The 26,012-nt window shown below is 52.5% G+C and overlaps 1 protein-coding gene across 7 annotated transcripts in view; it reads right to left on the reverse strand.

The window, feature by feature from the left end:
• The window catches only part of Dock9 (dedicator of cytokinesis 9), a 203,901-nt gene that overhangs the window by 63,277 nt on the left and 114,612 nt on the right, over positions 1–26,012 (reverse strand). For all 7 annotated transcript variants that reach the window (XR_008720456.1, XM_055609845.1, XM_055609844.1 and 4 more), the window contains exons 10-28: positions 24,051–24,125; positions 22,415–22,555; positions 21,499–21,696; positions 21,057–21,179; positions 19,466–19,548; positions 18,856–18,978; positions 15,674–15,753; positions 15,406–15,593; positions 15,225–15,290; positions 14,488–14,580; positions 12,768–12,891; positions 12,332–12,453; positions 11,524–11,610; positions 10,865–10,954; positions 9,416–9,531; positions 8,623–8,692; positions 7,656–7,781; positions 6,021–6,092; positions 48–194 (exon numbers count right to left, since the gene is read on the reverse strand). Coding sequence is in view for 6 of the 7 variants with exons in the window: in XM_055609845.1 (XP_055465820.1) it covers positions 48–194; positions 6,021–6,092; positions 7,656–7,781; positions 8,623–8,692; positions 9,416–9,531; positions 10,865–10,954; positions 11,524–11,610; positions 12,332–12,453; positions 12,768–12,891; positions 14,488–14,580; positions 15,225–15,290; positions 15,406–15,593; positions 15,674–15,753; positions 18,856–18,978; positions 19,466–19,548; positions 21,057–21,179; positions 21,499–21,696; positions 22,415–22,555; positions 24,051–24,125 (2,124 nt within the window). In the remaining variant the exon portion in view is untranslated. The remainder of the gene's footprint in view (positions 1–47; positions 195–6,020; positions 6,093–7,655; positions 7,782–8,622; positions 8,693–9,415; positions 9,532–10,864; positions 10,955–11,523; positions 11,611–12,331; positions 12,454–12,767; positions 12,892–14,487; positions 14,581–15,224; positions 15,291–15,405; positions 15,594–15,673; positions 15,754–18,855; positions 18,979–19,465; positions 19,549–21,056; positions 21,180–21,498; positions 21,697–22,414; positions 22,556–24,050; positions 24,126–26,012) is intronic.

Below are 26,012 nucleotides of genomic sequence, written 5' to 3' on the forward strand. Positions count from 1 at the left end.
CCTACCTTGAACACAGCGACCCCCCCATACACACCCCGGGTTCCTACCTTGATGAACACGGCCAGGCTGTGGTTGGCATTCTTGGATGCCTCTGGGTTGTCTCGGAATTTCTGTGTGATGTGTGGGGTCAGCATGTTGACCACAGTCTCCACAGCGTGATGGTAGGAGGCTGGGAACCTCTGGTTCCGCAGTAGCTGAGTGGATTCAGAGTAAGCACTTTTACAGTGTGATGCTTAGGTGTGCGGCCACCTCAGCTCCGACTCCACAGAAACAGACAGATAAAAAGCCAGAGTTCTAACTTGTATGCAATTGAGTATCCTGAGTTACAGTCCCCATAATGCAGCCTGGCACGTTTCCACACATTATCTTATCCATGCTCTTGGAAATGGAAAGCTCTATGAAAAAACTTTAACCCAATTAAAAAAATCAAATTACAGCACAGTGTCCGAATTCCTACTACAACTGTGCTCACCTGTGTCAACTCTCCAGGCCTGCCCTGATGTGACAAGGAGATGTGCATAACTCTGATCCAAGAGCTGCGGCAGGAGAGGAGCCGCAGCCCGCGCTCCCTCTGACATCCGAGAGGGCGCCAGGCCAAGCATTTCCCAGACAATTTCCATATCCCTTATTTAAAGCCTGAAGAGCAAGTTCACTGTGTGCGCAGGCAGCACGTGTGCGGAAGTCACTGAGTGATTCTTAGTTTTCCTCTGCGCCCACCGCGTGGGGCCCAGGGGTTGAACCTCGGGCTTGGTGGTAAAAGCCTCTGCACACTGGGCTGCCCTGCTGGTCCTCCTCAGGGCAACACTGGCTTGGCCGAAGCCCCAAGTATCCAAACTACCCCCCACCCCCCGATGATGCGCACAGCCGGCCTGACGGGCACAGTGGCCTTGTGCGCACACCACCACACAAGCCACTTTCTTTTCACCAACCTAAACCGGAGAAAGTGCCAAGGAATCAGCTGCACTTCCTGCCACTCGTGTCAGGCACCTGCTCCTGGTCCTTTCCATTCAGGCCGAGCATGTTCTTCACGACTTAGTCTCCGTGTTACAGGGAGGTAAACGCATGCTTAGGCACACAACTTAAAATTATTCACACCCAGATCCACCAGGCCTCAAAAGTCTTCTGCCAGGAGAGAGAGCACGCTGCTCCTTCCTGATTCCACACACGGCTATTTACAGAGGGGAGGCGTTCTTCCACGAGGACGGAGCACCCCAGTTTACAGACAAGAAAGCTGACGCTGAGCAGCTCACAGAGTCCTAATCACCCTCCCAGTGCCCTCCTTCTGCTCTGGGGAGCAGCCCCTCTGATGCGCAGGGGCAGTGGCCACCAGCTAGACTCCGACTGACCGTCTGTCACAGGTGACAGCTCTGGCACAGGGCTGGAAAAGCGACAGGCCCCGCTCATGAAAGAAGCAGGCTGCCTTCACGGTCTCTTTTCCTGTGTCTGGATGCGCTGTGAGGACACGCTGGCTCCTCCACTGTGGAGCAGAGTAACAGCCCGGGCTGGGTACCCAGAGGGGAGGAGGGGCCCTGGAGGGGACAACGCTGTCCTCTCTAAACCACCTCCCAGCCCATGATTTTCCAAACCAGAAAGTCAGGTCTGTCACAGCTGAACCACTGCTCTGCACCTGCTGTAGGACCACCAGGGCACCACCCAGCAGGCTGAACTTGGGGACTGAAGCCAGGATCCACATTTTTCTGACACGAAACTGTGCGGAACTTTATGTACTAAATGCCAGAACCTATTAAAAAAACTGAAGTACTTGCTTTTTAGTCACTGCAATTCTTAAACCAGCAGCAAGAATAATTTCCTAAATACATACAGACCCAAGAGCCCAGTGAAGTAGGATGGAGTCACAAGAATACGAGTGTAACCAACTCTCAGTAACAGAAGAGCTTGCTTGGAAAAGTTAAAAGGCTTTTGTTCACTGTGCACAACAATCACTCTGTCCTGGGATGGCAGGGCTAAGAGAGGGTCAGCTTCCAGACCCCCACAAAAGCCAGCTGGCCCTCAGGCACGTGTGCCCACCTCCTACGAGGGGATCCTGGACACGAGGGATCCTAGGCAATGCTGAGAGCCTTCAGAGCGGGGCCGACACAACAGCCACAAGAGCAGGAAAAACGGATCAAAAGTCTACTGCTGACTGAGAGGACCAGACACCCGACCAATCCATGTTGTCACTCAAAGCAGGATCATCGCACATACATGCTCCTGATGGCAGGACTAGCTACGAAGCATCCCTGCCAGAAAGTCTATTAAACCAAGTGTGGAAATTTGAACTGCAAGTGTGTGGGTAATGAAGAGAAAAGAGCCACATTATAAAACACTGCAGGTCACAGCTGGCCAATCCTAGAATTCAGGAAATCCTGCCAGACAAATACCACAGGGCTTTTTAAAGCGCACACACTGCACTGAAAACAAGCAAACAGACAGAGCAGTTTGAGAATAAAAACAAAACAAAAACAACAGAAAACAAATCTGAGACATCCACTACATGCAGTTCACAAACTGCTTTCACTCGGACTTGGGGACTTGGGCGTGCCAGCTGTAAAATGATGTTTTGGGGATGGGGGGGCGGGGGGGAGGCCGAGTGTGGCGGAGGTGTCAGACGGTAAGGCGGCTTCCCTTCCCCACTAGAGAGGACACAGGGAGTGGAGGGAGGAGCAGAGCAAGATGGCAGAACTGTGAAAGTGCTCCAGCTGAGCTGTGGTGACGTGAAGGCGCCCTGCCCCCTCTACTCTGAGTTTCTAGAAGGGGCTGATTTGTGATGGACGATTTCCATGTCAACCGGCCGGCAAGGCTGTTGACAACTGGGCCACACACCGTTAACACTGTGCCTGACAGTCACTGGGGCCCCTGGAGGCCAGGGACAGCCTCCTGGGAGACAAACAGCTGCAGTAAGGAATTCTACTCTGACAATAAAGCAAACAGGCCTTTTTTTATGCACTCAGACACACATTTGGAGGCAATGAAAGTTAATGAAAACCTTGATAATTAGATGCTTTTATGGAGTTCACTATGAACTGAACTGAAAGGAAAAAGTAAACTCTAGGATAGTGGGCTGGGGTGTAGAGTGGGACCAGAGCAGCTGAGGAGTCACGGCCTCTCAGGTGAGCCGCAGCCTGGCATAAGTTCTCACGTCTCTCTTCTGCAGTGTGCCACTGGCCCCGGTACTGCCACTTGCTGCCCTGTGGATGCCGCCGCTAAGGAAGGGTCTCCTTGTCCAGTACCTGTAGTCACAGGGCCCTCCAGCCCGTCTACCATGCACTTTGTCCATGCCCTGCTGAGTGTGGAACTCTGTGCCACCCTGAATGGGCCTCCACCTGAAGCCCCGGACCCAGCCTTGCTGCCTCAGCCCTGTGGGCACTGCTAAAACCAGGGTTTTACAGTGCCAGAGCTCCCAGAACTGGAATTACAGTTGTGAGCCACCACGTGGGTGCTGCACCCTGGCCCCCAGCATGAGCTACAAGCACTCTTGACCACTGGAACCTCCCCTCCAGCCCCAGACTTCACTTTCTGGGTCTCTTTCTGCTTTGTAGCCCAAGTAAGACTTGAACTCACGACCCCCAGGGCTGGGTGACAGGCAGGCATGCACCACACTGATTAAATTCAGGCTGTCTAAGCGCAAAGCCTGGCAAGTTCTGACATCTGACCGGGACTGCACACCCCCGCAATCAAGTAGCCAGCCCTCGTCTCTCAGACCCATTCCTGCACGCTCAGACCCGGCTATGGCCGTCCTGCTCTATCCTTGCAAGTCGTCTTGTCCTACAATGTTGTAAATATAATGGACTCATCCATGCAGTCTTCTGGGTCTGGAGTTCTCCTTCCACACTCCTGAGAGCTGCCCACAGTTTTGCAAAGGTGTTTTCGCCTCGCTCTCATGCAGTGGTATTCCATGAGGCCGAGCTACCAGCAACTTATCCACCTCCTGCCCGATGGGCTTTGGGTTGTTTCCAGGTGTTGGCCACGGTAGTAAGCTGGTGTGCATATTCCTGCGCAGTTCTGTGTGGACACACGTCCCCCTCCCTCCCCTTTCAGCAAACCCTGGTGTGCATATTCCTGCGCAGTTCTGTGTGGACACACGCCTCCCTCCCCCCCCCTTTCAGCAAACCCTGGGCAGGCAATGGCTGGGTTTTCACACTGCTGGGTGAGGCCTGCCACCTCTGAGAGCCTCCTCTCTGCCCTCCCTCCAGCCCAGGTGAAGCACCTCCACCTCACAAGTGGCTCGTGGCTCGCACGCACGCACACCTTCCTGCCCCTGCTCTCACCATCCCGTCCGTGGCGGCCTCAAGGTGGAGGACGGGCCTTCAGGCCTTCTGTGTCTCACACACCTAACATCCACACACCTAACAACCACCCAAACACCTGAGGGGGCAGCATGTGACACGCTCAGCCTGTCATACGAGTGTGCGGATTGGAGCAGGCCAGACAATCTTACCCTTCAGCCTGCGTTTACTGCGCTTTTGAAGTCAAAATGCTTTGCTCGAAGGCTAAGAAACAGCGCTTAGGACACACGCCCTCCCTCTGTGGGTTTGCTCCTTTCTTGAGGACAGTCACCATGGGATGCTGGCACTTGGCCTGCCTCATCGTGGGAGGAAGGGAGTGGAAAGCAAGGGTGACAGGATTACAGTTACCAAAGTGACAGAAAGAAGCTCCCAAAAACGTGGCCCACAAATGCAGAGCCAGGGGAGAGCATCCAGCAGGCCCGCTGCCACGTGCTTCCCGCCATCACGGACTCCACCTTTGCGGAGGGAGCCACTGCTGTGAGCAGAGCACACACCTTCACCTCAGGGACACGAACCCCATCGACGCTCTGACCTACAGCTCCCAGATCCAAACCCTGAGAAAACAAGTGTCAAGTGTCTAATCTAGTGGTAGTGGTGGCGAACAGAAAATCAAAACAGGAGCTAACCCTGCTGAGTCTGCGACACATTTGACTAAAGAACAACAGGCCAGGTGGCATGTATGTAAGAGTGCACACAGGCCGCTCCACCCCTCCTTGGCAGGCCGATGGCCTGATGCAGAGGGGGCACTTCCCCGTGTGGGGCGGACGCCACCCTCCCTGCAGCTGGCTCTCCCTATGGACGGAAAACCAGAATCTTTAAGTTGGACTGAGAAAGGAAAAATAAACCACAAACAAGGAGACTGACTGGCCAGGACCAGCCTGCTCACTGGCAAAGAATGGCTTCAGGCTCTGCAGCACCAGCCCTCTGCTCCACAAGCCCCTCGGCCCCTGCCCGGGCTGCTGCTGTGACGGCCCCTCCCAGGGCTTCTCTTCCTCACCAGGGGAATCACATGAAGGACACGTGTCGTCCCACACCCTCCTGCTTGCCACCAACCTCACACTTCAGCAACACGGCCACAATTCACCGTCACACACACTGCTCCCAACTCCTGCCTCAGAGGCAGCTCTTCCAGTCATCAGAGGGGCAGAGAGGGACACTGTCAGTGTGTGCCCTACATAGGACTTCATAAAAACTGCCCCATCCTGACAGGAACCACCAGTCCAGAGACCGACTATCTAGGCATGATCCTCAGGAGAACAGTGACAGAATTTAACAGTGGGAAGTAGGGGACAGCGCCCCAGAAACACACACCCAGGAACCACAGAAACCATCTTGAACAGAACCATCTTGAACCATGGTTAAGAAACTTAACCAACCAGATGGTGGCATTTTATGTCAGTGCTTAAGCGACTGGTCCAAGTTCAGAAAAGCTGGAGGATTTCTAAGCTGGTCGAGAAGGCACTTTCTTTGGCTTTAACAACATAGTGAGTAGTCAGGAACACAGCCTCGGAGCTGGACATGCTGCTCCTCATTAACGCAAACATTACAGCCTCAGTTCCCTTCTGTAAAAATGCAGGCCCTCACAGGACTGCTGTGAAGCTGAACTATGCTACCAACCGTGTAACACGAAAAACAAGACCCCAGTGCAAAGGAAACACAAACAGGAGTGAACTATCAACCCAGTGAAAGACACTGATTTCCCCAGGACAAACAAGCCCCAGTGCAGAGACCTACCTTCACTTTGTTATTTTCTATCAGATGCTGAGCCATGGACTTTATCAGCACATCAAAGAAAAACCAGGAGTACTAAAAGAAAACAAAAGCAGTGCTTCTTTAGGTTAACCGGGTCGGCTCTCCCAGCCTGGCATTAGCCACGGGGAGCCTGGCATTAGCCACGGGGAGCGGTGTGGCCTGCCACCATTCTCAGCTCCAAGAGGCTGCGCGGCACAGTCTGTTTCCTGTCCTCAGCGGGCAGCTGCACCCCCGGGGGGGGGCACCTGGCCCAGCAGGAGGCACTGCTGCCTGCTCCCTCCACCCCTTGCCAACTTCTTGCTCAGAGACATGGCCCACGTCCTCTCTGTCAGTACCCTCCCCTGACTGTAGAGTGAGGAGACCCCGAATGTGCTGATTCACTCTTTATGGCTCTCATCTGAGACACAACAAGCAAACTCGGCCCTGGAGAACTAACTCTTACCATCCAAACCGAGCAGTTCCAGTGGCAACTGTCATAAATGCACACATGCAGGCTCAGAGGTTAGGCTGTGCAGCTTGAGTTTTCTTTTCTTTCACACACACACACACACACACACACACACACACACACACACACACATATTTCCTTTGAGAGAGGGTCTTGCTTGGTTCACACTGGTCACCAACTTGTGAAGGAAAAATGGTCTTGAACTCCAGATTTCCTGGCTATCTCCCAAATTTTGGAATCATGGCTATAAGCCACCATACCTAGTTTGCACTAATTGTTTTTCTAAAATAGTAAATTAGTAAAATATTTTTTTCACTTGGAGCTTATGTTGCCCAGGCTGGTCTTAAAACTGTGTGCTCAAGGGAGGGATGTGTTCTGAAGGAGCAGCGTCGCCACGGGCTCGGGCATTGACCCTCGGTCTCCAGGTGGTACACTGTCTGGGGAGTTGTGGACTCTCAGCACGTGTGGCCTTGCTGCAGGAAGTACGTCACTGGTGTGAGCTTTGAGGGTGTACAGCCGTGCCCACTTCCAGTGCTCTCGGCCCCTGCTCTGTGTTTGCCTGAAGGCGTGATCACTCAGATCTCCGTCCTGGCTGCCTGCTGCTGTGCCTATCCCAGCAGAACACATTCCTGAAACCACCAGCTGAAATAAACTTTCTTCGTTAAGTTGCCCCTGTCAAGGTGTTAATCACAGCAACAGGAGAGTGAAAGAAGAAGCAGGAGGTGTGGCCCTTCCTACCTCAGGGTCCCGGGCATATGCCACCGTGGTTGGCTCTCCATTCACTTCACAGCAGCATGAAAGCTATGTGCATTAGAAGGGCCGCACGTAATACTCTGACCTGTTTAACGCAGGTTAAATATACCCACCTCACGCACCCTCACTTCCTTATAGTGACGCTCCTAACAAGTAAAGGCCATGCCCAGTACCTTATTGTTCTCTGTTCTCACCCTGCTGTGTGACAGCATGGAGAAGTGTCTCACTCTTGAGCAACAATTGGCAACCGTCCATCAACCTTCCCAGCCCCGAACGCCCATTCATCGTTTTTTTGTTGTTCTGGCAGGTGGGACCGGGAACCTCACACATGCCACACAAGCACTGTGCTAGAGACCCATCCCTGGCCCCGGGACATCAGTGCTAATGCCGAGGAGCAGGCTGGCTCCAGACGTTACCTTAAGAAGCTTGTTGCTCGTCAGGAAGTCGGCAGAAGGCTTGAGAATGGTGGTCATGGATTTGGTCAGCTCCTCGTGCACCGTCTTATATTCGGATGCAACATATGGCTCAGCCTTATAGGCAAACTTTGAAAAAAAGAGAGGCAACCTTTACTCTTCCATGTGAGGGGCAGAAAGCTTTCGAGGCTTCCGAGGACAGAGATGGGAACCGAGGCGCACATTCAAGGGTGGGAGAAGGGCTGAAAGCAAAGGTGGGAAAGGTGACTGCCATGTGACAGAAGAGGCGTCCAGAATGTTGCCAGGGAACCCTTCCAAGACATGACACCCACATGAGTCAGCTCAGAGCCCACCTGGCACACAACTCCATCTGTGAAGGGACCCTCTAGGAATGTGTCACAGACAAGGTAACAGACCCTGGAGAATCTACATTTTCGTTTTCCAAGAACCACAAAGCCACAGTTCACTTGTAAGAGGCTGTGTAACTTTTGAGAATAGTGTCTGTCAGGGCTGATTCAATGCCACATATCAGGAGCCCCTGCTGTTTGTCCTGTGCCACCAAGGCTGTGCCGCACAACCCTGCCATTTGACTGTGGCCATAGTTGACGCACAGTCTCCAAAGCAGCAGGGATGCTGGGCATTTTAGGTGGTTTAAGAAGGAATGCGAAGATTGCTAACATGTAAGAGGTCTACCCAAGATCAATGACAGCAATTCTTGCTTCACTTCCCTGACAGCTGAGTCACATTCGTCTTTTAAAGAGGAAAATTAGGTAAGTGAAGGAGGCTACCTTTTTTCCAGTGCCCCCTGTTCATGAACAAGCCTTGGTACGTGGGAGACTGCATAGGTATTAAATTCCAAATGCACCCCTACAGAAGGAGGCTTGTAGAGAGGTCTTTGGAAGGAAACTTGGAGAGCCACAGCTGAGAATGATCGTAGCAGCTTGACTTAGTTACATGTTGTTTTACATACCTTAACATATGACCTCAAGTGGCTCTCCAATCCTTCCTCATGGCACTGGGCAACCACATGAATTATGACCCTACACACCACAGGAATGAACAAAGCAATGAGTAGTGACATGGAAATGAGAACATTTCATTATCTTCAGAGCAGCAGAACAATGATGGTGCTACTGGCACTTAGCAAACATGCAGACAAGGAATTAGATGTGGTGCCTACGGGTGAGATGAAAAGACATCTCTCCAGTATAATGTTGAGCACATACTAGCATCCCAGATAGGCTCCAAGAGTGGATGGACTAAAGGGAAGAAGAGTATGTATGCAACCATCCTCCATCCACCGACCCATCTATCCATCTGTCCATCCATCATCATCCATCCAACCATTCACCCATCCATCAACCCATCCATCATCTATCCATCCACTCATCCATCATTATCCATCCAACCATTCACCCATCCATCAACCCATCTATCATCTATCCATCCACTCATCCATCATTATCCATCCAACCATTCACCCATCCATCATCTATCCATCCACTCATCCATCATTATCCATCCAACCATTCACCCATCCACCCACCCTTCAATCCATCTACCCATCCATCATCCACCCACCCATCGATCCATCCACCCACTCATCCATCCACTCACCCATCCACCCATCCATCCATCCACTCAACCATCCATCCATCATCCATCTACCCACCCACCCATCCACTCACTCATCCACTCATCCATCCATCCATCCATCCATCCATCCATCCATCCATCATCCATCTACCCATGCCCTGCCTTACCGAGTCACATTGACTGCAACCTCCTCCTGGGTGGCTCTGGTAAGGACTCGGAACAGCTGGTTTAAAATGGTTGGCAGGAAGGCAATCATCACATGGCCTTCCATTGCATGCAGACTCTACAGATAAGGAACGGTGAAACATGTGTTATGTTTTTCAGCAAAACCTATTTTACTTCAGTTATTCATTTTGAAATGGAGTCTTGCTATGTGACCCAGGCTGAACGGGACTTCCTGGCTGCCACTGACCCTCACACCTCAGCCTCCCAAAAGCCTGGGTCAATAGGTACATGTCACCATGTCCACTATGTTATTCAAGATAGCAGCCATCATTTTAAATCTGGATAGAACGCCCTCTGCCGTAAGCGGAAAGCAGAGGCCGCGCAGACGGGCCCTCAAGTTTAGGATCGCTGTGTCAGCAGTGCAGGGGAGTAAAGATGGTTGGCCAGGTGTCCTAAGCCAGGGAGTATACAGTGGAGCAATGGAACTACAAAAGCCTTTTCTAGCAGAGAGTGAGGCAGAAGAGGGGTCAGGAGAGGCTGTAACCAAGAAGAGCGGACAGAGAGGTCGAGTGTGTGTGTGTGTGTGTGTGTGTGTGTGTTTACTTTTTAAATATGCAGATTGCTTTCTCTTGGTTAGACCAAATATAAGTCTCCACCCAGTTTTCCACATCTTCTGTTATCCACTCCATTAAGCGACTGTTTGCAAAGCAGTCTTCTGTGATCACACTGTCCATGCGCCCCTGCCCTCTCACTGCTCCCGGCGGCTCCAGGCCCACAGCTAACCCCTGCACACAGCTGGGCCAGGCTAGGCACGCCACCTCTGTGTGCCCGGGATGCTGTTCCCAGTTATTATCTCCTCCAAGGACTGAGAAGTTCTCTCTGCTCAGGACCGTAGTGACTTGAGTGTGTCCTTCACAAAGCCTGTAACAGAATCCTCAAGAGGTGGGTCTGAGAGGCCATCAGCCGCAGGGCTCAGCCTTCAGTGGAGCACGGGGCCCTGGAGCGGGCTCCTCATAAATGAGGAGCTTGCTGTTCCTCCTCTGCTGCTCCTCCTGTCTCTATGGCCCAGCTCTTGCCTCTCATGTCACTCACAACTGTGCGCATATCCACTTCAGTTCTTTAGCAAACACCCAGCTTCCGGTATTCTGTCATAGCAGCACCAACAGGTGAAGCCACCACAGCATCGGCTGTGCTCAGCCACTAGAAGCTTTCAGCAAGGATCGGTGTCAAGCGAGTGCAAGAGAAACTTTTCCTGGGAGCATGAGGGCAAACATACGGCTTCTGGGTGCTCTCCGCTGTACTATCTAACGTCATGTGACACCAGCACGAGAGAGTCAGGTAGGAACGCCCGCTCAGAAGCTTACGAGGAACAGTAACAACACTCACCACCAAAAGCAAACCCAACTTACTTCGGAAGACATTTAAAGGGGCGGCTGGAAGCCAGCACGTACCTTAAGGTATTTCACTAGTTCACTCCCTGAGGCTTGGGCTCCAGATTCCGTTTTCTGGCAGTACTGGAAAAAATTGTGTAAATGCTGATCCTGGGAGGGGAGAAGAAGTCTGTCAGTACGTGCATCCAGAAACAGGGGAATCTGCCTCAGGCAATAAACACGAAGGGCTTATAAATACCTATCCGTGTGTGTGTGTGTGTGTGTGTGTGTGTGTGTGTGTGCGCGTGTGTGTGTGCGTGTGTGTGTGAAGAGGGAAGAGGGGTGCACACATCAGTGCACGAGAGGCTGGAAGAGGAATCGGGAGTCCTGCTCTGAGGTGGGGCCTCTACTTGAACCAGCAGGAGCTCAGAGTCTTCTTGTTTGGGAGGGTGCCAGCAAGCCCTAGTGCCTTCATGTTTTGGGAAGCCCTAGGAACCGGTGAGCTGGCACATGTGAGAAGCCATGGTCTTCACACGCGTGCTGGGATCTGAACCTGTCTGGCTAACAGAGAAAAACCTTGAAAAATGTCACGGACTTACACATTGCTTGTCATGTGTATTAGCCCACATGAGCCCCGTCTATGTACTTTATAAAGGCCTATCGTGTAAAAATAGACACCAGGATTGTTTTACACAGACAAGTCACCGAGCAATCTCCGGACTGAGGTGGCCGGCACATACCTGAGTGTACACTGTGGAGACCAGATGAGTGGAAACCTTCAACAGCGGCTTGCCTCCTTCCACCCACTTAATTTCTGGACCATAATGCTGAAAAAAAAAGACCCCAATGGATTAGCTATGTGAGCTTGCACACAAGCCTCAACGAGGGCACTGGAGAAGGATGCAGGACAGCAGGAATGCAGCTGTGCCTGCATTTCTACCTGCCCAGTTTCTGCCCCCAGCACCCTGCCCTTCTCCCTGGGCAGCTGTCAGAGACTGCTGCCCATTTCACTAGGAATGAATCCTGCCTCACCAGTGTCATTCTATGGAGACCAGGCAGCCTCTGAGCTCAGAGAGCGACCTGTGCCTCCAGAGGACTGCGGTACAAGGCACCCACCAAGCCTGGCTTCACTAGTATTTCAAGCCCTGAACTCGGGGCTCAGAGACAGCGGACGGAACAAGTGCGTGGGAAGGAGAACCGCTCCCGGGGTGTCTATCAAACTGGAAGAAAATCTAAGAACCGGCATTACTTGAGCATAGCTGCACCTCAGGGAGCCCTGTGCAAAGCCGCCACCGGCATGTCTCTGCCGTGGTCCTGCCATGGCTCAGAGGCTTAGAAATGCCTCAACTAGAATTCTGACACTGTCTTAGAGTTAGCTGAAGCAGCTTCTAATTACACACATTTACCTCAAGAGGAATAAAGAAAAACAAACTGTCTGGACGGAAGAACCCTGTGTACTGTCTTTGTCGTGTGCTATTGCTGTTTTTAGGCATCTTTCACATTTCTGAAGAAACCGGGTTAAAGCAAACCATTCTTAAAGTCCTGTACCCTGCCCATGCCGAGCTCCTGGAAGCCAAGGTAGCCAGCCGGAAGGTTAGCTGAGACCGGGGTATGCTGCTCGTTCGTCACCACCCTGCCATCTCTCAGGAGGGGAAGCCAGGAGAAGCCAACTGTGGAGAGCCAAGAACAGAAGCCCACCATGAGGAACCTGACTCCCGAGGGAAGACTGCACCACTGGACAGCGGGAGCCATCCATCAAAGCACAAGGCCGGAAGGCCTGGGGAGGCGCTACTGTGAGCCTCTGGGTCAGACTGCAAGTAGTTACACACGCAATTCAGCCATGCTCCCACACCACTTGCTAGAGACACACCAAGCAACCCTTTGAAAAGGACGAATATTAAGAGCCAAAATACAACTGGAAAACTAATATACAGATGATAAAACACCACCAATAAAACAGCGGAGAGGCAGGGAGAGGCACCACCTTGCGTTTCAACAGCGTCCTTCTTTTTTGTGCTTCCCTTGGCTGAGTTGTCGCAGCTGACGTGGAAGAAGGTGAACAGCAAGTGGTGCTTCTCATGCAGCTGGGTGGGCAGTTCTATCTTGATCTGCAAAGGCAAGAGCAACCTTTCCAGCAGCCCACAGGAGCAAGCGTTCCCCGGAGCAGGTATACCCCTCGCCCGGCCCACACACACGCACGCCTGCTCTCCAGACCCCTCCTGGGATTAAACGTGGACACTCCTGAGCTGCTGACACCCAAGAGAGGTGGATTCCGAACCCACCGATCAGAACGGGGAGAAGGTTGATGCTGGTTTCAGGCACAAGCAAATTGGAAAACAGACAGCACAACAGAAACGCAGCGCAGCTGGGCTCGTGCACGTGAAAGCCCGGGGCTGCTCCCTGGCTACAGTGCGATTAGACTCTGGGGTGTTCAACTACACAGGTCTCACACATGGGGACTGTTTCACTTTGGTTTGGGCTCCATGAATCAAGTCTACCACCTCACGTATGCTAAGCACACCATCTTCCCCGTGCTCCATCACGCTCTTGTGCAGAATCTGGGTGCCCAGGAGACCTGACACCGTTTAAAAACGTTCATACACAAACCACATTACACCCAAGGTCAAAGAAAAAGGTGTTCACGAGTACATAAAAGACACGTAGGTAAAGGTGATATTTGGGGGCAATCTATTTGTGTGATGTGTGGTAGGTGTGATAGTGTATGCACACGTGAGCAACGTGCACACTCAAAGTGCAAGAAAGCAAGAGGCTGCAAGGTGCTTCAGTACTTTCCCCGCTCCCCTGGGACCTGGCGCCCCTTGAGCCTGGAGGCGGGACGGCCGTCACCAGGCCCTAGGGTCCTCTGGCCTCGGCCTGCCCTGGCTCTGGGGTTACACGGCAACCCTCTAGACGTGCTGAGATCTGAACTTGGGTCCTTGTGCTTCTACAGCAGCCGCTTCACCAACTAAGCCATCTCTCCAGGGCCCGATCTGCTACCATAAAATCTGCATAGACTGGTCACTGAGATAAGACTTACCAAGTGGTACACATATAAACAGATGGCACCCTTCAAGGTCAAATGGAGTGTGAAGCTACCTGCTAACTCAGCATGGCGCTAGCAGAGAGCACCCTGCAACTGAAAAGCCACCTGCTGTGGCTACTGCAGTGAGCTCAGCTCTGCAGGAACCTGTCCAAGGGGCGAGCAGCTCCCCTCTGCAGCAAACCAAACGTGCCAATAGGAGGTGACCGCTCTTGGTTCCCACTTTTCTTCATTCTAAATGAAGAATTTAGATCCTACAGAATGTGTTACTGCTAAGGTCAAATCAGGGAACTAAGCAGGTAAGTTCTGTGAAATCACAAGTCACGTGCGAGTTTTAGCCCAGAACAGAGCACGGCTCCCCGGGCCTCTCCAGCAGTCCAAGTGCAAAGCACTCTGCAGGAGGAGCCACCCACACAGGACAGCTTTAGGGTCAGTAGTGACAAGTGTCCCAGGGTCCCAGGAGGCCTGTGAATGCCTTCCTGGGACACTATGTGCTGAAGGCATAGCTAAGAACTCTTTTATCTGTGCTTTCATAGAGTCACTTAATCAGAGAATATGGAAACACCCACTCCCCCACTTCGACCTCGGCATGGATGAGCCTTTCCTGCCCTGAGCTGTCAGGCAGACACGTCCTTCCCCTGAGCCTGTTCGGGCCCTGCGTTACCTCGTCGTAGAACTCCGGGTTCTGCTGATGGTGCAGCACGGCCGCCAGGGCGCTCGTTGTGAAGGCCGGGCCGCCAGGCCTGCCGTAAATGCACTGGAGGAGCAGAGCACTGGTTGGGGGACGGGTGGGGCTGCCTCCCTCATGGGCCGCTTCTCACCGCACGCAGCCGCAGAGCCCCGGCGTGCAACCCCTCCCGGCCTGCGGCCACCCCTGCCCCTCAGACACCTCGCTCACGCCTCCCCACGTGTCCCCCACCCCTGCTTACACAGCCCTCTGTGCAAATGCCCCTCGCTCTCGACTTCTTCAAGAAGCGGTCAGCCCACTCCCGTCCTCTCAGCATTTTCCACATCTACATTTGTCCGAGTCAAACACGCCGGCAGTGCCTTCCACTTCAGGCTACACTCTCCACGCCAATGCCTGTCGCTGAACTCGGAGTCCCCTTTCGCCTCTTGCTCACTCTCTCCCTTCTCTCTCCTAGTGGCAGGGGCTCACCCCGCACACCCTGGCCTGGGACACCTGCCCACAAGTCCTCCCGCCTGCACTGTGCAGGGCGGCTACAAGGTGAGCCACCCTGCCTGTCTCGTGAGGGTTGGGAACACAACCCAGACCTGAGTGTGCGAGCAGCCACTCCACCGTCCTCAACAAGAGCTCTATGTAGTATTTCTTTACACACACACACACACACACACACACACACACACACACACACTCACACTCACACACTCTCTCTCACAGACCTTCAGGGGTTGAGAGTCTTCTTCATCGGAATCTTTGAACTCAATGCAGATAGCAATATTTCTGGCCTGCAGAGGTATCAAGGGGACATGTAAGAGGTGATGGTGAGGGCACAAGGCCCAGCACACACACATTTATGAAAGGGTAGGCAAGTAAAGGACACTCCCGTGACTGTGCGCTCGCCTTGGCAAAAGACTTCTGACTGTCGTACTTCAAGAACTTCGGGTAAACATAGAGGTGGTTGCTGTAGACAGTGGAAGGCTGGGTGTGTCTGGGTATGCAGGGCACAAACTCCTCCACTTCAAAAGTGATCGGAGATTTACTGCAGGTTTCGAACTGCCTCATGGGAATGTATGATGAATTCAGGTAATCTGAAAGGAAATTTCAAATTACACAGCAGAGGAAAAGCCAACTAAACAAAAATGCCTGTTACATAGAACTGACCACTTACTGGGGAAGTCAGAGGAAACGTTATCAATGATAATGTCTAGGTTGCCCAAGATCACTGGGAGTTTGGCCATCTTCTCGGGTCTACAAACAAGAGAGAAAATCAGATGTTAGGAGGGAGGCTGACATGGCATTCTCACGTGGCAGGAAGAGAGCGTGACAATTCATGTATAATAACACCAGCTGCAAAACCCACACTTCCACCGAACAGGTAAAACGATGGCATTTCAATTAGCTCCAAATTTACATAAAACTCTCATTTCGGCACGTCATCAATGCGGTAATGTGGTGTGTCTTCAAAGCCAGGCCAGCTTTTACAGTGAACTCATATTCTGTGTGAAATGCTCCACCCCAATGTGTCCTCACTGCAGAGGTCAGGATACAGACACCACTGAAGAGTCTCAGTGCCCTCGTGCCGTGCCCGGGCCTCCCCCGGAGCTGCCTGGCCTGGCTGGAGTCAGCACATTCAGAACCAGAGCCGTCTTGTGTGGGCATAGAGCGAGTGATCCATGAAACCTGCCTGTCATTCCATCTAATGAAGAATGTCCCCACTGCTCCTGGCAGGAGCTGCTACTGTTGTTGACACAGCGATCGTGAGCACAGCCCCTCCTCCTCACAAACGGGACCAAACTCCCTTCTTCATGCATCTGTTCCCCAAGGGTCCGCCACCTGCAGCTACCACACAGGGGAGGGGTGTGCTTGAGAACGCAGGTGCCCTTGGAGGCTAAAGGCATCGGATCGCCTGGAACTGGAGCTGCAGGTGGCTGTGAGCTGCCTGACAGAGGTGCTGGGAGTCAAACATAGAACCCTGGGAGAATAACACACAGTTCACGCTTTGGGACCTCAGAATAGGACTTATTTTTGCTCTGATAAAATTTCATCTTTTTACATCTGAGCCATTTATAGCTGCCCCAAATCCTCCTGAATCCAGGTTGCTTCAAACGTCTTTGACCTTCCTAAGAGGTACGCATTCACGCCGTCACTGAACACAACGCCACACCATACAGAATGTGAACAGGCTCTCACTGTCTCCATTCCCAGCGCACACCTCCCTCACCCTTCCTGGACACTCCAACAGTGCAACAGCTGCCCACGCACGTGCAGCAGGCACCCCGATTCCCGCATGGGGAGTCATGTGTCACCACGGCAAAGGCATTCTGCCCAGGGCTTTGCACTCGTCTGTGGCACCAGCTTAGATTTAAAGTGATGTGGCAAGGTGAGGAGGTCACGACACGGCCGCTCCTGGAAAGGAGGACGCTGCCACAGGGCTCTTCACATCGCCTGTTTAATCCCTTCTTCCCCAGCTGCGAAGGCCCAGGAAGCTCAGGGACATATGTGCTGGTCAGCTCTGCCAACCTGACACAGCCAGGGCTACCCGGGAAGACGAGCACGCCTCCATCAGGGCGGCCTGTTGGCAAGCCTGTGAGGCGTTTTCTTCACTACCATAGAGGTTGCAGTGCACAGCACCCTGCTGGGGACACCCGCAGGCTGCGGTCCTGGTAAGCGAGGAAGCTAAGCAAGCCATGGAAACAGGCTGGAAGCAGAAATCATCATGCCTCTGCTGCGGTGCCTGCTTTGGCTCCCCAGTGGACTGTGACACACAAGTGTGAGCCAGACAAACCCTCTCCTCCCCAGGTGTTCGGTCTTCTTGCCGCCAGAGAGGAGCGATTCCAGGCGGCGGCAGATCAGGTCTGGTCGTGTTCCAGCTGCAGCGCTGTGGCTTCCTCTGGCACTGCTACTACTAGGTGAGCACAGAGACCCTTCAGCCTGTTCTTCCTGCACCATGATCACTGACTACGCGCACACATCCATCGTGGCACGGTGCGTGCCCAGTGTAAGTTGCACAATCACTGTCGGGGACTCGAGTTTGTGCTTTCCCCCAGTTTATACTTGACCTAACCAGCGACTCACTGACACCCCAGCGATGAACTCCACACACTTAGCTTTCCGTGACAAGAGTTCTGACCAGAACCGCTCCAGCTCCGCTCAAACTCACCCTGTTCTGTGAGGGAGGCTTCGAGTGCCCAGCAACGGGTCTGCCACGCTCCCCTCATCCTCACCCCTGTGCACTCCCCTAGTGACACCCCACAAACAGACTTCAGCGGAAATCAACACTCTGGCGTTGAATTTTGTGCAAATATAAGTCATCTGGGCACACGGGGCCTTTCCCTACCTCTTCATGTGAACAACCTGGCGCTCCACACCCCGTACCCTGAGTAACCTCCGAAAGCTGTGGAGCTCGGTTCATTTTCTTCGGTGACTCAGAAATTGTTGTTACAAATACTACATGCCCAAGAGTAGGAAGCTTCACCGTCCAGGGACAAATGGCCTCCTCCCACAGATCTCGTCAGGGGCCGGTTCCAAGTGAGTGAATGTCAGTTCCAGTACCTTCACTGGAAACTGCCCTACCCTGTGTCATTCCTTCTGGCCTGACTGTACGTGAAAATCACTTCTGAGAAACACCGTGTGAAGCCAGGAAGATGGCCACAGGGACAGAGGCAACCTGGAGCCATGCGGTTGCAAGTGAGCAGAGGCCCTGGGAGCTGGAGGAGACGGAGAGCGGCACTCCCTGCACTTGAGGCTGCGTGCTCACAGCAGCACTCCTTTCGCTTTCTTCCGGGGCACCTCCCCGTGTTCTAAAGAGACCTGGTTTTTGCAGCAGTCACAGGAGCCTCAGGAAATGATACGTCCATTAATGTGAGCAAAGCACTTCTAACAGTGACCAGCAAAGCAAGAGTATGTAAATCACCACCTTTCCCCACATTTGCTCAGTGGTTCCAGGAGAGGTGACCAGTCTGCGAGTCAGAATCCTGGCAGCTGTGTAGCTGGGCCTCTGCCCTCCTCGGCCTGACACCCAGCAGGAAGCCACAGCCTGGGGACTGTGACCTGAGCTGAAGTAGTGTGTTTCTGATCATCTCAGGGGCTGTGCCGTGACCCTTCCTGACACGGCTCTTTCAGGCTGTCTCCCACCTGCCTGAGCTTACCCTCCTCATGTCACCAAAACAAGGAGTAAAGTTAATCAGACCGTTTATTCCTTCTCCTAGACTTGCCGAAATGCCCTGCCACTTCCGCTCCCACCTGCCCCTCAGGAGCTCCGAGTGATGGAATTTCTGTGACTGTCCTTGCTGTCCCCTCCCCACCACAAAAAGTCTCAGGTATGGAAAAGGGCCACACCCTAAAACTCACTTCCGGAAGTCCGCCAACAGCTTGATCAAGTCATCATTGGAGAGCTTATTGCTGTCCTGCCGGTAGATAGCCGAGAATCTGGCATTTTTGTCCAGGTTTCCAGACGTGTCCTTAAATAGTGTCCTGGAACGGTGAAAAAAACATTTCAAGACTCGCTTTTCAAAGAGCAAACTATCGAGAATTCTGCACTCTGCACACAGGCTAATTACGACTCTGCCGGCTGTGGCCAACAAAATCTCATTATCCCCATGTGCAGGGAGCAGTAATGGGAACCACCACCACCTCAATTTACACAGAAAACAGTTCCAGTGAAAGCTCGGACCGAGGAAACGACATGCCCTCCACAGGGCAGGCAGAAAAGGGCATGGGGAGGCCTCAGCGGGACGCCGGGCCTGGGCCCTCTGACAACCTCCGGCCCTGCAGCAGGAAGGCCGCTGTTCTCGCTCGGCCAGCACCTATCCTCCCCTGCTAGCCTGCTTCCAGACGGGGAGTCTTTGCTCTCGGCCTCACCAATCTGAATGTCTGACTCAGGGCAACAAAGCTGACAGGAAGCCTGCCCGCCTGTTGGTCTATCTGTCCATCGGTCCCTCTCAGCTCCAGTCTCCCTTACCTTGCTGCCCAAGCAAACGGCATTCGGTACTGGCCTAGCCTTTGGCACGCCTGCTTGGCATTCTTCAGCACCTTTTGAGCAACCTGGAACACACCAGAACAGAGCCATGGGAGGGCTGAAGCTGAAGAGTTTAAGTTAGCCTGGGTATAACTCCATTTTTGAAATAAAGAGCCATCTTGACTGGGAACTGAATTCAGGTACCAGGACATATCACAAAATGTGCAACTGTCAGAGAACAAAGTTAACTCTCCTAGCAACAGCCTCTAGGAAATATCACAGAATAAATACTTCATAGAAAATAGAGACAAACTCCCTGGCAATAATCAATGAGAATCGACTGGGAAATGGGTGGTAAAATCCTTCCCAATGTTTCAGATACAGTTTAGAAGAATAGCCATTGTGATCACATGTCTTAGGCAATTGTGCCTCAGAGAAGCATATGCCATACACAACTGTGCCTCAGAGAAGGTCATCTCGCCCCTCTAACTTTTACCTATTCCTGTAACATCAAGGCATGTGTCCCCCTGTTTGCTTTCATGGAAACATGTGCCCCCCTGTTTGCTGTCGTGGAAATCCCCTGCTCACAGACTTTCCCTTTAAAAACCCTGCTCACTCAGAGCTCAGGGTCCCACTTCTTTACTGCTGCGTCAGTGAGACTTGGGTCCCGAGTTCAATTGCTCTCGTAATAAAGCTCTCTTGCTATTGCTTCGAGTCATCTCCTGGTGGTCTCTGAGGGTCCCGTGAACCTGGCATTACAAAGCCAGAGCAACTACCATCACATGATTACTAAGCACGCTCTCACCAGAGCCCTGACACATGGAGAGGTGTTTCTGACACCAGTGGGAGGTTCCAACTTCTCCATTTTCTGTAGCCCCTGGCAGCGGCCCTCAAAACTACATCGCATTTCCCAGGATCCTCTCCAGGCAGCAGCAGCCTTTCTAGCCAGCACCTCTCCTGTCAGACTTCAGCGCTTTCTGACTGAGGGCTAACTGTAAGCCACTGTGATGCTAATATCCAGTCTCCATGCCCAAACAGCTGATGAGCATTCTAAGCTGTCCCAGCTTTCCAGATTCCCACTATCTGGGAGACCCGTACTGCTAAAACGGGATTAGGTACTGGCCATGTCAGCGGCCTTCAACTGCTCAGGCCTCCTGCATGCACATGTCCTCATCAGCAATCCTGGCTTGTTCTGGGCTGATAGGACACAGCATACACACTGGCTTTGGCCAATGACTTGCATCTCTTGCCAACCACTGTCCCCACTTTCATGCCCTGTGACAGCGGTCTGTTTGCAGGTGTGAACACTTGCATAGTCAAGGTGGGACCCAAAGGCCCTGGGTGTGTGGGAAGTGGTTGTTATGTTGCTTGAATGTGCCCCCATCAGGGCTTTCAGGAGACCTGCTGACAACTGAGCGCAGTCCTCCCGGCTGCGGAGTCGGGATGCTGTCAGACAAGCCTCAGCGTCTACGGGTTCTGGCCGGTCCAGCTGGCTGCGAGTCTGTCTGTGCTTGAGGGCTGGGGGGCCACAGCGTGGCCATCTGTGTGGGCACGGGGGCAGAGCTCTAGTCCCACGGCACGAAAGGCTTCCTACCTTAGAGGAGTCTGAGCTTTTCATATACGGCTCAGCGCAGTGAGCAATGCTTCCCTGGAGAACCTTCTCGATTCTGGCCACGAGAAATATATCTGGATGAGGACACGTGACTGAAAATATCCCCTAGGAGACAAACAGCACAATTCCAAGATGAACACAAAAAATCCCTTGACCACCGGGGCAGCGAAGGGTAGTGAGACAGGCCAGCCAGCGAGGAGACGGCGCCAAGCGCCCCAGCGCCCAGCCTCGCGCTGCTCAGCGCCCACTTGGTGGAGGCGACGGGGAGAGCCGCCAGGGACTGAGGGCCCGCCGTTGTCCCTCTGTCTGCTCTCCCTGCAGGACTGCACACCCTGCCCGCCCACTGGCGCACTCAGGGCTCAGGGAGCACTTCCTAGCCCACTACCCGGCATGCGCAGGGCCGCCGGGCGTGAACACTGCCCACCTGTCTCGGGTACTGCATGGCCGTGAGCAGGGCACCCGGGAAGGCAGGCGGGCTCTGGCCACCGTTCGGCAGGGCTGTGGACACAGGAGCCAGCATCTGCCGCACTGACAGGTGGTTCAGGTCCACGTGGAAGTCGGCAGAGATCTTCCGGTTGTATTTGATGTCAAACAGGGACAGGGTGACAAAGAAAGGCTCGACCTGAACAAAAACGTTAAAAAATGCCGTGAGCACAGAGAGCTCAGGAGAGAAGCCCTGCATAAGAGCGAAGAGCCTGCACGTGCACAACTGTCTCTTCCAGTGAACTAGACAGGAAATGTCTGCTCCTGTCATGCAGCCCTTCAGAAAACAAACACTCACTATCCTGTCAAGAGCTTTGCTCTTAAATGCTCCACAGACAACACAGCTAATCGCCTCGGACAGCTAAGATGAAACCCATGTCCCAGAACAAGCAGCTTAAACCTGCCATCCTATCCTTGGCCCTACCACCCCTGACCCCACCATACCCCACTGTAAGGCCTGTACCTGTCTGTGAGGCTCCACACCCCAGCTGCAGTGTAGGGAGAAACCTATGACCCCTGAAATTACTCCACATTAAAAATACATCCAGCTGAACCTCACGAAGGCTCCTGCAGACTGTGCTGGAAGGTGGAGTTTTCGGAAAGAGAGCTACGGTGATACTAAAGAGCAGACGCTCCTCCTCCCTCAGCCTGGCTTCTGGTCTCCCTCGGCTGCTCCCTTGGCCAGGTGACTGACACATGACACACCCGCCTCCAGGCGAGGGTACACTCTCGACCAGGAGGGCTTTCTTGCACCTCCGACACTGCTCTAAAGAAGGGGGTGTGGGCCAGAGGAGACTCTGGTCCCTGATATGTTAGGTTGACTTTTTAAAACCTGCACTTTTCAGAAGGAAAATTACATTTGTCGTGGGTCCCTCCTCGTTCTCAGCGACGCAGCATTGCAGATTGAAAGACAAATCATTGCACTTGACAAGAATCCTTTTCCCAAACTTTTCTTCAAACGGCTTCACCTCTGGCTCGGCAGACGAGAAGTCGAGTCTCTGTAAGAAGAAAGCGTGGATATGTAAACTCATCATGCTCCCTTTAAAAAATCCCCCGTGAATGCTCCCGCATAAAGCTGCCTGAAGCACGGAAAAGCTGTGTGCGTCATCCACAAGAGTGCTGCGACCGTGTGGGGTCACTGCAGATTAACAGACACAGGCTGTCTCATGACATAGGTGACGACACAGCTGCCGGATGGGTGATACACGGGATTAACATCACTGTTAAAAACAACCTGTGCACCCACTGACGCACATGTAAGACACATAAAAGGCATTACATATGCACACACACACGTGCACACACACAGACATGTACATACAATAATCACAAGGAAATTGGGGCTGGGCATGGAGGCACACGCTTGTGAGCCCAGCACTCAGGAGGCAGAGGTAGGCAGAGCGCTGTGAGGTTGAGGCCAGCCTGGCCTACAGAGTGAGTTCCAGGGCAGCCAGGGCTACTGCATGACATGTGGTATTTGGAAGCAAAAGGAAAGGAAAGGAAAGAAAAGGTAATTGTGGACAGTGACTGAAATGGCTCAGCAGCTGAGTGTGTGCTGCGCTAGCCTGGAGACCTGAGTGTGAGCCTAGAGTTCTTGGTGGAGGGAGAGAAGCAACTCCTATCATCATCCTCTGACCTCCACATGAAGCTGAGGTCTCACAGCGCCCACCACGGAATAGTCAATCACCACTCATTCATCAATCAACAAGGACAGCCATGAAAGGACAGCCATGGATGAACCTTGGAAACTCGTTAAGTAAGTGAACACACAAAAGACAATTCTGTATGATTCCACACAGCGAGCTTGCTAAAATAGTTAACTCACAAGGACTAAAGCCGGAGCAGTGGTCACTCGGGGCGTGGGCACAATTATGGGGACTGTTACCAGTTTAGGAGGATGAAAACATTCAGGATTTTAGAAACAGACGGTGCTGTGTTTGCACAGAGAATATATTGAATACCACTGAATTAGTTTATTTTTAGTTTTTTTAATTTGAATTATATTTTCAAATGGCTAAAACTATAAGGTTCGTGCTATATGCAAGTTAGCACAGTGAGAAAACAGGAAGTCAGTGAGGAAACATAGAAATGGTTATTATTAACTCTAACAGGGAGGGGCTGTTCCATGGAAAGAGCCACAGAGAGGAGAAGGCAGTTAGGATGAAGCAGAGCAGAACCCTGCCCCTTCTTGGTAACCCTGAGCTACCCTCACTGTCATGGGCCCTGGTGATGTTTGTCACATACGTTTGCACTTTGCTGGGACACAGATGTGGATATCAGGGAACACGGCTGAGACATGCTGCTGCATCTGGGTGACGAGAGTCACTCGGGCCATGGTCTAATCGTTAAGCTGCACCTTGTACAACGATCAGCGTGGACCTAAAGATGCAGGCTTCTGCCTTTCGGGAAGCTGACTAAACCTAGCTCTCAGCATTCAACAGCACACTGAAGAGCAAACCTTCCTGAATTTACAGTCTGAACATTAGCTCTCACCTGGGCATCTGGGTCCAGGTAAAACAGCTTCACTCTGCTTTCACTTTTCAGCTTGATTTCTGCTTCTCTGGTGCTCTGTGGACAAAACACACAAAGTCTACAGTTAAAGAAATCCTCTGCTCCCCACCCCAGAGGTATCTGAGTGTCTGAAAGCTGCCTGTGGCGGTCTGGGTGAGAATGGCCCCGCATGGCTCAAGTATTTGAATGCTCAGCCTCAGTAGCTGGAGCCAGGGAGGGAGGTGCTACAGCAGCTGTGTGACGTGCGCTGGGTTTTGGAATCCCGAAAGCCCACACCATTGCATGCTGGCTTCCTCCCCCTGTCTGCGGCTGTGTACTCCGGTGGCTTTCAGCTCTCAGCTAGTACTCCGGCACCAGGCCCGCCTGCCACTGCCTTGCTCCCAGCCACAGCGCTGGGCCCTTAGCCTCTGAAACTGTAAGCAAGCCCCGAAAGAACTTTCTTCTATAATTTGTCTTGATCACAGTATCTCTTTGCATCAGACCTGAACTCTGGCTGGTCTCTGGGAGGCAGGGGCCAACCAAGAGGTATGCCCTGTGGCATGGGCAGCTCGGCTGAGGTGCTGTGAAGAGACAGCACAGTCCCCGATTCCCTGGGGAGGCTGAAGTGTCTCAGCAGATGGCCGTGGATGTGAGTTACGCAGAATGCCAGCATGCAGGCTAGGATGGAAGGCTTGGGAGTGGAAATGATTCCTCAGAGCACAGGAAGCCTCAAACCCACAGGGACAGGCAGAAGAGGCACAGAGGGACACAGACATGCTGAGGCTGGAGACGCAAGATCCGGAGGGCAAATGCAGAGGCTTCCAGCTGGTCTGGAAGAGTCAAGCCGCCTCAGCCTCTCTATGTGTCATGTCTGTGTGTGCTCTTTTTAGGAGTCGCACTCTGCATTTCCACAGATAACGGGGGCTCTGACTATAACGTCCTCTTCTCCTTTGGTACTCTCCCCAAGACAGAAGCCACCTTTCTGCCCTAGACAATGGGACAGTGACAGCCACAGCGGAGAAGGCAGCCGTCTCTGCTGTTGAGAGCCAAGTGATGTCTATTACTGTATTTCTAACTTGAGCCAATGAGGTACTAAGAACTCACTAACTTTTCGGTCATTACGTTGTTACACTGGGTCCTTGGCTACACCACAAACACCCATGACCGTATTTAACCATTGTAAATGCAACGACGCTCATGACCAGCTCCGCCTCCTTGCCTAGCCTTTTAGCTTCTGAGTGAAAAGAACGCACAAGACGATGTGGAAGGCTCCTGCCCAGCAACGGTCACCGTGGTGGCATTACTGAGTGACATCTTGGTGACCGGGGACAGTCTTCACAGCTGCTGTTCACGCTTCCCACCAGACTTGGTCCCTGTGGTAGAGGCAGGCTCTCTCTGCATAGAGCACGTGGGCGTGTCACCTCCCTTCCCTGTGTAGCCCTTTACCTTCCTTTCACACACACAAACACTAGAACACACACAAGTGGAATCTACTTAACTGAGCCCAAAGAACACGTGACAGCTCGGGAGCGCCCCTGGGAACCACCAGGGCAAGGAGCTGTATACTAACTCAGAAGTAGATATTCTCCTTAGTGTCCATTTAGCTTTTCACAATCTAGGGCTGTAGTAACAGTGCACATCCGGAGCCTGTGTGTTGCCTCCATTTTAATCCCTAGCACCACAGTATAAATAGATACACACACACACACACACACACACACCCCTTCAAAAGCTGCTACTTTTATTATCCATGCTCAACAAAGACAAGCTGCTAAGGAAAGGGCCTAAGTACTTTTTCCAAAGTCTCAACATAAAAAGAAGCTTATATTATAATGTGTGTCACCTAGTTTAAAAGCCCAAATCCTTAAGGACAAAAAGGGAGGATATATATCTATATCTATATCTATATCTATCTATCTATCTATCTATCTATCTATCTATCTATCTATCTATCTATCTATCTAT

The sequence above is a fragment of the Psammomys obesus genome, unplaced genomic scaffold (genome assembly GCF_907164565.1).
Source record: "Psammomys obesus unplaced genomic scaffold, mPsaObe1.curated_primary_1811, whole genome shotgun sequence".
In the NCBI taxonomy this organism is placed as follows: domain Eukaryota; kingdom Metazoa; phylum Chordata; class Mammalia; order Rodentia; family Muridae; genus Psammomys; species Psammomys obesus.